A 14,092-nucleotide genomic window follows, 5' to 3' on the forward strand; every position below is an offset into this window, starting at 1 on the left:
CCCGCTCGGGCTCTGGGCCGAGGGCCCTGTGTGCGGGGCGAGTGTGGCTCCGTGTTGTGCCTGGACGTTTTTCTGGGTGTGTGTTTACATATTCTCTCCATTAATTGGGGTCGCCGCCCCCCCCCCCCCCCCCCCCCCCCCCGCCGTGATCTGTAGCTGTGCCTCTGAAGACCGTCTTGGCCCCAAGCCGAGTCTGTTGTCCACAGGCAGTATGACCTTAGACAAATTACTTAACCTCAGGGTTTTTTGGTTTTGTTTTTTTGGTAGAAAGTTCTTTCGTTGTGAGATAACGTAATTGCTTAGGAGAGTTACTGCAATAAATCGGGCACAACGTTCAAAGTCCTGCTAGCTGCCCTTGGACAAGCCACTGCTACGATTAAAGTTAGGCCTCCCCGACTCGTCAGTGGGACCATTTGTCAGAATCGAATCAACCGAAGGAGAGTCACAAGTAGACAAGAGCATACAACTCCAGAAGCAGCAAGGGAGCCTCCGCATTCATGAGGATGCAAATAGAAATAGGGCTATCTTCGGAATTTGTGGGTTCAAGGGAAGCCCCATTCTATGCATTGATTTAGGACCCCTAGTCTTGGCATCTCTCTGCTTCTCCCCACCTACCGAGTGGACTCTCTCGGTGGCCTCTCCGGAGCCTGTGGGCCCTTCACCTTTCTCTAGGACGTTGGGTTCTTGTAAAATGCCCAGGCATTTAGATTTTGACTTTGGTTTTTCCTGAGTCGGCGTCACTCAGTCTTGAGTCCGTCACATCTAGCAGAAGTGGGAACGGCGGAGTTTAATCTTGTGTGTGTGTGTGGGTTCGCTATTTCCTTCTGTATTCTGAAGGAACGGGAGAGAGGGGCCCTGGAAGGGAGTGCTGGCCGGTGGGTGTCATGGGGGACTGGGGACTTGGTGTATTTCCACCTGCCGCCTGCAGAGGGAGCCCTACTGACAGCTTGCTGTCTTGCGTTTGGGGCAACGCGTTTTGTTAGGGCAACCAACGGGTGACTGCCTCTCTCCACCCCAAGTCAGTCTGGTTATCTTTTTAAAAAATTCTTTTAATTTAAACTCAACATACAGTATAGTCTTAGCTTCAGGAGTAGAATCCAGTGTTTCATCTCTTACATATGACACCCAGTGCTCATCCCAAAAAGTGCCCTGCTTAATGCCCATCACCCATTTAGCCCATCCCCACCCACCCAGCTCCCCTCCAACAACCCTCAGTTCTCTTACAGAGTCTCTTGCGGTTTGTCTTCTTATCTTTAAGAAAAAATTTTTTAACATTTATTTTTGAGAGACACAGCGTGAGCAGGGGAGGGGCAGAGAGAGGGAGACACAGAATCTGAAGCAGGCTCCAGGCTCCAAGCTGTCAGCACAGAGCCCAATGTAGGGCCCAAACTCACCAACTGCGAGATGATGACCTGAGCCGAAGTCGGACACTTAACCAACTGAGCCACCCACGCGCCTCTGTCTGCTTATCTTTGTAAGGTTCTGTTTTCAACAGTGTCCACTCACTTCTCCAAAAGGCACACTGCCTAGAACCCGTGATACTTTTGGGGGCGCACAAAACTGTTATTTCTTATAAAAATCAGGAAAAAAGTGAACTTTAATATGATTAATATTAACCATTAATAGCTAACTATTAATAAGTATTAATACTTAGGCCAATGCCAGTGTAAAATCTAATTTTTCTATCCTTATGAAGGAAGGGGCCCCTAAAGGCCTCAGGCCGAGGAAATTCATGCTGTTGGCCTCCCCTTCTCTGTCTAGTGCCCCCGTTCAGAGTGGGAGCACATTCCCCCACCCCACCCCCCCGGCTCCTGTCTTGCTCCTGGGCTGCCTAGGATGTCCCCCAGAGCCTGGACGGGTGTGATCGCTCACCAGGGCCCGCGAGGGCAAGACCATCAGTACCCAGGAAATTTCTTTGTCACGTGCCCTTGTCCTGGGCACCTCCACCTTCTACTTCTCCCCTTTGCCCATCCCCTCCCCCACTTGGAGTAAGGAGGAGCCTAGACCTAGGTTTGTAAAGCACCCTGTTAGCCAGACAAACCATGTCAATTAAAGGCCTCTGGCCGAAAAGCAGTGAGAAGCAGCCCAGCCCAGTGCTCTCATGGCGCTGAGCCCACAGCTGTGGGCTTCCTTTCTCTGGGGCTGGCCGGTGGCTGAGCTAAAGTTACAGGGGAAACTTGGCAGGCCTCTAAGGATCTCAGATCATCCCACATTCTATCTTCTATTTGCTCGCCTGAGCATGAGTATGGTTTCTGCCCACCCTTTTAGGATCTCCTTCCTTGCTTTTCCCGTATCTTATGCACAATTTGAGCTTTGAGAGCGTCACGTAATTTTTCCCATGGATTAAGTGCTGTAGATTAGATCCTTCGTGACAGGTGGATTCTGAGCCTAGCATTTTCTGAATTCTTGTTTCCCAGTCTTAAATCGGTCCCACGTCTCCCGCCCCCAGTGGAATCGATATCTTTTCTTGGGGTGCAGGAATCTGACTGTGCGACAGGCTCAAGATAAGCCCCATAAGAGCAACCAGAAGTGGAGAGACCAGGAGTGGTTGCTCTTGTGTAATCCCCTTGCAGGTGTTGGTATCTGTTGCCAAATACTGAAAGAGAAGCTGGTGCCAGCTGATTGTCATAAAAGCCTTCCCAGCACTTGTGGCTTGGGAGGCCAAGGACGCAGGGCACCTGATACGTGTGTGGAAACGATGCCCGAGAGATCAGCCCTTGTGAGGGGATGTTGACTGTCAATATAGACAGGTGAGTCTCTCTCTCTCTCTTTAAGAAAGCAAAGAATATTTGGAGAAAAACTTTGCTAGTGTCACCATACAAATTTCATGTTAAAAAGAAATCCGGAGGCCCTCTGGGTCAGAAAGTGGCAATGCTTCAACCTCAGGACATTCAGATTTGGGTTGATGGCTTTTTTTTTCCACCCCCCTCCTAGGTGGAGTTTGTTTGCTGTTCTGGTGAAGTTCAACAGTAGTTAAACAGTTTGCTGGGCAGTGTTGTTATTTTGAAACGACGCTGGGCTTCCCGTGTCGGTGACCCGCTTAGAGGGAAAGCAGGGAGCCTGGGCCTGGATTTCGGACACGTCGTGTCACCGGAGTGGTGAGGAACGAGGGCATGTCCGCGTGCAGGTTTTGGCCCGGGCTGCTGATCGCACTGGGCTCCCTGTGTCCGAGAGGTTCACCATGTGGCATCTCCACGCACATAGAGATAGGTAAGTGCCAGCACCTTGCTGTGCTGTTAGGACTCTAAATCCGTCTAAAGGCGTTGAGGAAGAGATGTACGGTCGGTCCTGTGTATTGATAGCAAGTTCCCCCGGCTGCAGCCAGCAGCCAGGGGGTGGAGAGCTCGGGCTGTGACCCGAGTCAGGGGTGGGCAGGAAGCCTGACAACAATGCATCTTTGACGATACGGTCCCTGGCTGTTGCTCCGGGTGGGCAGACGAGCTGGATGAGCTGGGGGCTGCCCAGAAGCAGAACATCTGATCGAACGCAGAGAGGAGAAAGATGCGTGGAATTCTGTGAGAGAGAGGAAGATATTTTTGTTGTTTTGTATTTCCAAGTGTGCGGAAAGGCCACTTGTGGCCCCAAGAGTGTATCCCCCGAGTCAAGGGTTTGGCTGCAGGGAGGGGAAGGATGTGAGGGAGCTTGGCCACTGGCATTAGAGGTGCCCAGGATGAGGACAGCAGCTGGGAAGGACCGGCTACAGGCAGAGTATCGGATATTGGTGCGCAGTACGTTCAGTTCTCGTACGAAGGGCATTTGTACTATCTTTTAACTCCTGGAAAAAGTCAGCCGTTTTATAATCTAAGCAGATGGGATTATATTCTGTAACAATTTTCGGATTAATTTCGGGTAATACCTGATGTCTGGGTTTACTTTTAGATAAAAACAATAATATTTTCTAGTTAGGCCACTTTCAGAAGGTCCAAAGCAGAACAACATTACAAATAAAGTGTGAAAACTTATCAGTGCAGGATAGACCTAGGTATTGAGTTCTAGCGCCCAAGAACCTATGATCACAGAATTTTACTGTCTGGAAGGGCACTAGAGGTCACTGAGACCAGTCCCTGCGGTTCACGTACAAGGACATGGATGTAGAAGAATCTCCCAGCTAGCTCGTTAGTGGGCTGGCCCGGGACTGGCTGTCCTGACAGCCAGTCCAGCATTCTTCCCAAAAACCTTTATTGCTAGCGAGAGTCAGGAAACAACAGGAGAGAGAATTAGACCGAGGTCCTAATACCAGCTCTGTAAAGTAAGTACGTGCTACAAGAGCAGTTCATTTCCTCTCTGTTCCTCTCCTGTAGAGTAAGGAAGCCAAACTTGCCAATGAGTTTGAAAAGTATTTTCCAAGTGTAAGGTCTGTGAAACTGAAATTGGCTAAATCTGTAAGTGGGCTGAAAGAGAACAAGTAGAAATACTGAAGTGTTCAATCCTTAGAATTTAAACACAGATGAAATAGAAAATTAAAAAAAAATCAGATAATTGCTTGCTGTAGTATATTAATATAAAACTTTGAGCATAATTGAAGACCACTCCTAACCTGTACAGATTTTGAGGATTAAAAAAAATTTTTAATGTTTATTTTTGAGAGAGAGAGAGAGAGAGAGAGAGAGAGAGAGAGAGAGAAAGGCAGCAAGCAGAGGATGGACAAAGAGAGGGAGACACAGAATCCCAAGCAGGCTCCAGGCTCTGAGCTGTCAGCACAAACCACAAACCCACGAACCATGAGTTCATCACCTGAGCCGAAGTTGGACGCTCAACGGACTGAGCCACGCAGGTGCCCCAGATTTTGAAGATTTTTATGTAAAAGACAAAACTCCGACATTTACTAATTAGAGGGTTTTATAAATGTCTTGGTTCCTATTTTCACTTTTTCTATAAAGCCTGCGTGGAAGGTTGACATTCAGGCGAGTTCATTAGATTTGGCCTCATTCAGTGGTTTGGATTTGTAAATCACTGGAATCTTCTACACAGGTCGTTTGTGTGGGCTGTGAGCTTGTATCGTATAGTATTAATGCTTCTAGTAGTGGCTGTGTTTTTGTATGGATTATAAAACTGGATGTGATGCACAATAAAAAATAAGGTATCACCCTTGGAAGTGACTTCGCAAGGCATGTTCATCTTCTAGATTCTAAGAAGATTCAGGGTGTGGGTGTATGGGCATGTGGGTGGAGCAGGTGACCTGAGATGATTTTTTTTTTTTTTTGGTCCATCTAATTGATGGAAAAAAAATTGAGAGTCATTGATTCATTCCATGCTTTTGGCCATGTATCATATTTCCTGCTTAGGCTTATTTATCTCAGTGGGTTGTTGAGGCAAAATACAATGATGACACCTTCTGTTTACTGAGCTCCTAGTGTGTATCAGCCATTGTGCTCATCACACAGCATTTATTTTGTGTGACTCTCTCAACAAACCTGTAAGGTGGGTATTATTTACTTAACTTTACTTAGGTGGGAACTGCTAGCTAGCCTAGCCAGGTCTATAGTGCTACCTAAGTAGAAAGTTCAAATCCCCGTGCGGATTTGATCTGTAGTTTAACAAAATAAACATCATAAGAATCTTATGCCTGATGAAAATTACTAGTGCGTACACACTTAATTTCCATTTCCCACTTCCTTGACAGTTACAATGGCAAAATTACATCTTCCTTTTAAAATATCTCGAGTAAGTTCTGTTTTCAGTTACAGTTGAATTTAATTGATTTAATATTTCAGGACACAGAGCTCTGGAGTTTCTCCACCTTCAAGATGGGAGAATTAACTACAAAGAGGTATAACGTTTACTTTTTCTCTCGCTCATTAACTTTCTTCCATCGGTGCCAAAAAACATTAATGACAAATCATAATATGAGAAACTGAGAAAGAATTGTCTAAGAATGATGTGTCTTACTGTTTTTACAAAGAGAAGCCACACCTGAGATAAATTATTTCTCACCTCCTGACTGCGTGTTGTATAAAAATTGCATCTGTACAAGGAGCAGGAAGGATTTCTTCAGAAGTCCATGTTGAGAGGCTCTTTTGACGGCTCCTCCTACTGTATTCTTCGTAGGACCATCTGGTGGCTTCTCTGGACCTGTCCTCAAATCGACTGCACCCATTCTGACCCTATACACTATTGCTAGTTCTATAGCTAAACAGTGTGCTGTGACAGAGGATTAAGTACTTCCATTTGATAAGAGTGGTTAACATTTGCTCCTGATGTCAGGATTGGATCCAATTATTGCCAGTAAGTCCCGATAATTCAGTATGGAAAGCAGGATGGTAACATAACTGAAATCTATCATATCTTCATGCCTCGTGTAGACGTTAGTTTTGACTTTCTTGACACTTCAACAGCAGTTGGTTATCCTCATTGACCCTGGTGGAAAGCAGCCAGGCAAGAGGGGGAGGAGGAAGATTGCCTAATTGATCATGCGAACGATCAATCCTGAGTGTGTACAGAGCGATTTTTCTAGTAGAAATATTCGTGCTTGCGTCACTAACTTAATTTGAAACGTGAACTGGACACCGATCCTTCCCCTCTGCATCCGCCCTGATGCAAAGAGTGATGTCGTCATCAGAAATGACTAAGTGCCCTGAGTGCTTACCCTGCAGCTTTCAATTTATGAAGATCAGGATTACTTCACCTTTTCTGATACTATCCAATCCCTTTTCTTGATCTATTTTATATCTCTCTGTATGTGGGAATTGTTGCAGTATCATTTTCTCCCTATTCAAACCTGCTCTTCGGTAACTTCTGGACTCCATGGTACAGTTTGGTGAAATGATTCAGAAGGAAGTGGCCTGAAGGATGCCAGCTGTGTGCCTAGACTGTCCCCCACAGGCTGGAGATCTAGGGGCAGGCTCTGTGGAGTTTTGTTGGTTCCGGGGTTATCTTTTGTTAATATATTTTCTCTTTAAAGATTTGACTTACACAAAAAGAATAATGCATCAAGTGGAGAAAATCAGTTCATTAATTTATAAGAACTGTAAAAACAGCAAACTGACCTCACATTGGGCGTCATTATTGCCCTGATACTTTTTTCCCATTGTTTTCTTAGTAAAATGTGGCTGATCTATAATGCTACATTACATATGTACAGCATCGCGATTCGACAATTCTATACCTTACTCAGTGCTCACCGTGCTAAGTGTGGTCACCACGCGTGCCCATGCATTACTACAATATTGTTGACTGTATCTCCTGTGCTGTACTTTTCATTTCCATGTCTTATAACTGGAAGTTTGTACCTCTTAATCGCCTTCACCTATTTTGCTGATCCCCTCCCGTCCATGACCTTCTCCCTGGCAGCCACCAGTTTCTTTGTATTTAAGAGTCTGTTCATGTGTTTCTTACATTTCCATCGAAGTGGAATCATGCTATTTCTTTCTCTGACTTATTTCATTTAGCACAATACCGTGGAGTCTACCCATGTTATCCCAAATTTCAAGATTTTATTCTTTCTTTTTGTCTGAGTAATATTCGTGTGTGTGTGTGTGTGTGTGTGTGTGTGTGTGTGTGTGTATAATCACCTCTCCTTTATCCATTCACATATCTATAGACACTTGGGTTGCTTTTATAGTTTGGCTCTTGTAAATAATGCTGCAGTAAACATAGGGTTGCATACATCGTTTTGAATCACTGTTTTCATTTGCGGGGCAGGCGGGGGGGGGGGGGGAAGAAACCACTGTGGAAAAAAGTCAGGGTTCACCACCAAAAAATAATAATCACCCCCCCCCCCCCCCCCCGCCCCCCGCCGCTCCGAAAATACCCAGTAGCAGAATTACTGGGTCATATAGCAATACTATTTTTAATTTTTTGAGGAGACCCCATACTGTTCTCCACAGTGGCCGCACCAATTTACATTCCCACCCACAGTGCACAAGGGTTCCTTTTTCTCCACATCCTTGCCAACACTTGCTGTTTTCTTGCCTTTTTGACTCTAGCTGTTCTGACAGGTGTGAGGTGATATCTCATTGTGGCTTTGATTTGCATTTCCCTGTGATTAGTAACGTTGAACATTTTTTCATCTGTGTATTGGTTATCTGTAGGTCTTCTTTTGAAAAATGTCTTTTCAAGTCCTCTGCCTATTTTTTAATGGGATTGTTTGGTGTTTTGTTTTGTTTTGGTGTTGAGTTGTGTAAGTTCTTTATGTTGTTTAGATATTAACCTTTTATGGGATGCATCATTTGAAAATATCTTCTTCCATTCAGTAAGTTACTTTGTTGTTTTATTGAGTTCTTTTGTGTGTTTCTTGTCTTTGTGTGTGTGTGTGTGTGTGTGTGCGTGTGCGCGCGTGTGCGTGCGTGCGCAAAATCTTTTTTTGTTTTGGCGTAGTTTCAATGGTTTCTGTTTGCTTTTGCTTCCTTTGCCCAAGGAGAGTTATCCATGAATATGTTGCTAAGGCCAATGCCCAAGAGATTACTACCTATGTTTTCTTCTAGGATTTTTATGGTTTCAGCTCTCCTATTTAGGTCTTTAATCTTTTCGGAGTTTATTTTTGTGTATGGTGTAAGAAAGTGGCCCGTTTTCATTCTTTGGCACATAGCTGTCCAGTTTTCCCAGTACCGTTTGTTGAAGAGACCGTCTTTTTCTCATTGTACATTTTGACTCTTTTGTCATAGAGAAATGGACCATATATGTGTGGGTTTGTTTCTGGGCTCTCTGTTCTGATCCGTTGACCTATGTGTCTGTTTATGTGCAAGTACCATTCTGGGCTGATTACTACAGCTTTGTAGTGCAGCTTGAAATCTGGATACACTCCAAGATTCCTCCAGTTTTGTTCTTCCTCAAGATTGCGTTGGCTGTTTGAGGCCTTTTGTGGTTTCACACAAATTTTAGGATTGTTTGCTTTAGTTCTGTGAAAAATGCCATAGGTATTTTGATAGTGATTGCATTAAATCTGAAGCTTGCTTTGGGTCATATGGACATTTTAACATTGTTAATCCTTCCAATCCATGAGCACGGAATATCTTTCCATTTCTGTCCTATTTAATCTCTTTCATCAATGTCTTATAGTTTTCAGAGTATAGGCCTTTCACTTCCTTGGTTAAGTTTATTCCTAGATATTTTGTTCCTTGTGGTGCAATCATAAATTAGATGGTTTTCTCAGTTTTTCTTTTTGCTACTTCATGATTCACATGTAGAAATGCTACAGATTTCTGCATATTAATTTTGTATCCTATAACATTACTGAATTCCTTTACTCTAATAGTTTTTCTTTTTTTTTTTTTTTTTTGTAGTCCTCAGGGTTTTCTATATACAATATCTTATCATCTGCAAATGGTGACAGTTTTACTTCTTTCTTACCAGTTTGGATGCTTTTATTTCTTGTCTCATAGCTGCATCTAGAACTTCCGGTACTATGGTGAATAAATGTGGTAGGAGAGGACATCCTCGTCTTGTTCCTGAGTATGATGTTGGCTGTGGGTTTGTTGTACAAGGTCTTTATTATGTTGAGGTAGGTTCCCTCTACGCCCACTGTGCTGAGAGTTTTTTTTTTTTTTTAATTTTTTTTTTCAACGTTTTATTTATTTTTGGGACAGAGAGAGACAGAGCATGAACAGGGGAGGGGCAGAGAGAGAGAGAGACACAAAATCCGAAACAGGCTCCAGGCTCCGAGCCATCAGCCCAGAGCCTGACGCGGGGCTCGAACTCCCGGACCGCGAGATTGTGACCTGGCTGAAGTCGGACGCTTAACCGACTGCGCCACCCAGGCGCCCCGCTGAGAGTTTTTATCATAAACAAATGTTGTATTTTGTCAAATGCTTTTTCTGGATCTCTTGAGATGATCATATGGTTTCAATCCTTTTGGTTAATGTGACCTACTACATTGGTTTTGAGAATATTGAACCACTTTTGAATCCTAGGAATAAATCCCATTTGATCATGGAATGATCCTTTTAGCATATTATTGAATTTGGTTTGTTAATATGGGTTGAGGACTTTTGTGTCTGGGTTCATCAGAGATGCTGGCCTGTAGTTCTCTTAGTAGTGTCTTTGCTTTTGGTATCAGGGTAAAGTTGGCCTCATAGAATGAATTTTGAGATTTACCTTCCTCTTCTACTTTTTGGAATAGTTTGAGAAGAATAGGTATTAACTCTTCTTTAAATGTTTGGTAGAGTTCACTTGTGAAGCCATCCAGTCCTGGAATTTTGTTTGGGAGTTTTTTGATTACAGATTCAATTTTGTTACTAATAATTGGTCTGTTCAAAATTTCTATTTCTTGATTCAATTTTGGAAGACTATGTTTCTATGAATTTTTCTATTCTAGTTTCTCCAATTTGTTATATAATTTTCATAGTATTTTATAATTCTTTGTATTTCTATGGTGTTGGCTATTTCTCCTTCATTTCTTATTTTACTCAGTGAGTACTTGTCTTTGTTGATGAGTCTGGTTAAAGGTTTATTAATTCTGTTTTATCTTTTCTAAGAACTAGCTCTTGGTTTCATTGATTTATTTATTTATTTATTTCAGTTATTTTGGTTCTAATCTTTACTATCTCCTTCTACTAACTTTAGTCTCTATCTGTCCTTTTTCTAGTTCGTTTAGGGGTATGGTTTGATGCTTCATTTGAGATTTTTCTTGTTTCCTATAGTAGGCCTATACTGCTATAAACTTCCCACTTAGAGCTGCTATAAACTTTGCACCTCAAAGATTTCTTCCTTTTTAACAATTTTTTTTTAATATTTATTCATTTTTGGGAGTGAGAGAGACCGAGCATGAGCAGGGGAGGGGCAGAGAGAGAGGGAGACACAGAATCGGAAGCAGGCTCCGGGCTCTGAGCTGTCTGCAGAGCCTGACGCGGGGCTGGAACTTAGAGTGCGAGATCATGACCTGAGCCGAAGTCGGACACTCAACCGACTGAGCTACCCAGGCGCCCCAGATTTCTTCAAGTAGGCTCCATACCCAATGTGGGGCTTGAACTCATTGACCCTGAGATCAAGAGTGGCACTCTCCACTGATTGAGCAAGCTAGGGGCTCTCCACAAAGATTTTCAGTCATTGTTTCCATTATGTATGTTTCCATATGTATTTTTTAATTTCTTCTTTGATTTTGTCATTGACCCATTGGTTGTTCACTAGCATGTTGTTGGGTCTCCATGTGTTTTTCTCCCCCCCTAGTTTTTCTTATAATTTCTAATTTCACACTGTTATGGTTGGACTTATTATATGTATTTATGTTCTATAAGAATACAGAATGTGGTGTTTTAACCATGAAATCATAGCAACGGTAGTTATTTGCTTGGTTGCTGTCCTTTCTACCCTTCTTCCTTCTACCTGCCCATAGGAGAGGTTTTTTCTTTTCCAATTAGAGAACTGATAGATGCTCACCATAGAGAAAAATTCTGAGACTACCTGCGTGAACACTTGGCTTTCTATCATTCTAGGTGTCATCTCTTCATTTATTAGTACAACCCTCACCCCACCAAATTACACTCTGCACACTGCACCTTGTTATTTTTCATTTAATATATTGGTGATGTCTTTCCATGTCAGTAGAGAACTTCAGAGTCACTGAGAACAAATACATATTTTTCTGTTATCCATAATGCACCATAGTTCAATCAATCAGTTCTATATTTTAACTTTTCATTTGGAAGTAATTAAAGACCAGTAGAAAAGCTGGAAAATCAGGCAATTCATTTATGCCCTTTACCCAGTTTCCCTAATTGTTGACAACTTACCATATTTCCCTTTTTATCCTTTGTGTTGTCAACCAAGGAAAGGAGGTGGAACTGAAAAGGAACAAAGGTCTTTATTTGAGTCTCAGAATTGCAATTGGGAGAGTACAGATTCTAGAATAACCAGAAAAGTGTGCTGCTCATTCAGGGAAACCAAGGAGTGTTTATGAGGAAAAAAGGAAGGGGTGATTCCATGATTTAGATAAAGGAGAGAAGGAAAAACCCTGCTAATTTGGTGCTGACCAGTTGAACAATTTCTGATGACTATCTTCTTGATTATTGGTGTTATCAATTAAAACTGTCCTCCTATGTATTAATTAACTTTGCTGTCCTGTTGAAATTTTATGACCAACTGCTTGTCAAATAGTTGCTGCTTCTGGCCCAGTTCAAGAGTTCATTCATTGGACAGGAAAACGGAATCTCTCATGTCCAGAGATTTCATGCAATTCCACATTATTTATACATATTGATTTCTTCCCCCCTGAACCATTGGAGAGTAAGTTGTTGATGGGATACCCATTATCCTTTAACACATCATTGTGTATTTCCTGAAAACAAGGACGCTCCTATGTAACCACAGCATAATAATCACAGTCAGGAAATCAACACTGAACAACACTTTGACCCAATCCTCAGGTTTCATTCAAATCTCACCAGTTGTGTCTCAATAATCTTTATGGTTCCAGAACCAATCCAGCACCATGTGACCTACAACAGTTCCTCAGGCCCACCTTGTCTTTAATGACCTTGATATTCTGGAAAGGGCAAAGTCCAATAACTCTTTAGAATGCAACTTAATTTGGTTTTGTCTGATGGTTCTCCATGATAGACCCATTGCAGGTTATTTTTTGACAGAAATATCATAGAACATGGAGGTGATGCTGTATTCTCATTGGATTGTATCAGAAGGCTCACGATGTCGGGGCACCTAGGCGCCCAGTTAGTTAAGCATAGAACTCTTAACTTCCACTCAGGTCATGATTTCACAGTTTGTGAGTTTGAGCCCTGTATCACGCTCTGCGCTGACAGCATGGAGCCTGCTTAGGATTCTGTCTCCCTCTCTCTTTCTGCCCCCGCACCGCTGCTCATGCATGCTCAATCTCTCCAAAAAAAATAAATAAAAGTAAACTTAAAAAAATAAATTAACTAGAAAAAAGAAGGCTCACAATGTCAAGTGTACGGTTTCTGGTGATATTAACTTTTATTTCAGCTATTGTATTTTTCGTTTCTAGGATTTCCATTTGGCTGTTCTTCATATATTTCTCTCCTGAGACTGCTTTGGTGGTGGCTGGGGGAGGTGGGTTGTTTCAAGTGTGTTTGTGATTGAAGCAGTTTTATGATGGCTGCTTTAAAATATTTGTCAGATAATTATAACATTTCTGCCATCTCAGTGTTGGTTGTCTCTTTTCATGCCTTTTGAGATTCTTGGTTCCTGGTTTGATGAGTGATCTTTGATTGAAACTCATATCAGGTTATGAGACTCTGGATCTTCCTTGAAACCTATTTTTAAAATTTTTCTTTAAATGTCTATTTTGAGAGAGCACGAGTGCGGGGTGGGGGCAGAGAGAGAGAGAGAGAGAGAGAGAGAGAGAGAGAGACACAATCTGAAACAGGCTCCAGGCTCCGAGCTGTCAGCACAGAGCCCAATGTGTGGCTTGAACTCATAAATCATGAGATCATGACCTGAGCCCAAGTCAGACGCTTAACCGGCTGAGCCCCCAGGTTTCAGCCCCCCTGAAACCTTCTATTTTAGCTGACTTCTTCCAGCACCGCTTTGGGAGGGGTCTGCAGTGGGCGGATACCCACCTCCTAACTCTCCTAACTGCCAACTGGGGGTAGAGGTCAAGGTTCCCCCTGGGGTCTCCACTGATGCCTCCCTGGCTGGGAGGGGTAGAAGTACCTAATACTGCTCCTCACCGTGGCCTCTACAGATGCTGGGGTGTGTGTCATTTGGTGGTGAACGTCCTGCTCTCCCCTGGGCCTTTTCTGGTCCCACCCAGTGGGGATGGGGTGAGGTGCCATGTCACTGCCAGTTGGGATTGTATGTCTAGGATCTCCCCATGGTTTCCACTCACCCTGAGGCGTAGGGATGGAAGACAGGACAGCACAGATGAAAGTCCTGGTAAAGGTGGGGCCACAGTCTTTTCTGTGTTGTTTGGCTGCAGTAGAGAGGCTGTTGTCTAAAAGTTTTCTGTCTTGCTAGTCTGCCTCTTTCCTGGTCGCATGGTTACAACAGGCTTTTGTTGTGGCTTTCATTTGTGTGTTCAGTCTATGCTCATAGGAGTTTCTAGTTTTTCTGGTATCCAGTTGGGGACATAAGAGGCCAAAAGAAAATCAAGAGAACTCTCCACGGTGTCGTCTTCAGGTCCTGAGTTTCCCCAGCCATCTGCATACCTCCCTCCACCTTCCAGAGGCTTCTAAGTCTCACT

At 43.2% G+C, this 14,092-nt stretch overlaps 1 protein-coding gene across 5 annotated transcripts in view; it reads left to right on the top strand.

Annotated features, from left to right (window-relative positions):
- GPLD1 (glycosylphosphatidylinositol specific phospholipase D1) overlaps positions 1–14,092 on the top strand; it is a 70,046-nt gene that overhangs the window by 1,220 nt on the left and 54,734 nt on the right. Inside the window, exons 1-3 of one of the 5 annotated variants that reach the window (XM_040460725.1) lie at positions 2,249–2,750; positions 2,935–3,210; positions 5,715–5,770. In XM_040460725.1, coding sequence (XP_040316659.1) covers positions 3,114–3,210; positions 5,715–5,770 — 153 coding nt within the window. In that variant the 5' untranslated portion in view covers positions 2,249–2,750; positions 2,935–3,113. Of the gene's footprint in view, positions 1–2,247; positions 2,751–2,934; positions 3,211–5,714; positions 5,771–14,092 lie in introns of those variants that run through there. The other 4 variants (XM_040460726.1, XM_040460723.1, XM_040460724.1 and 1 more) reach the window with 4 other exon arrangements.

The sequence above is a fragment of the Herpailurus yagouaroundi genome, unplaced genomic scaffold (genome assembly GCF_014898765.1).
Source record: "Herpailurus yagouaroundi ecotype Mexico unplaced genomic scaffold, PumYag 250, whole genome shotgun sequence".
NCBI classification, from domain to species: domain Eukaryota; kingdom Metazoa; phylum Chordata; class Mammalia; order Carnivora; family Felidae; genus Herpailurus; species Herpailurus yagouaroundi.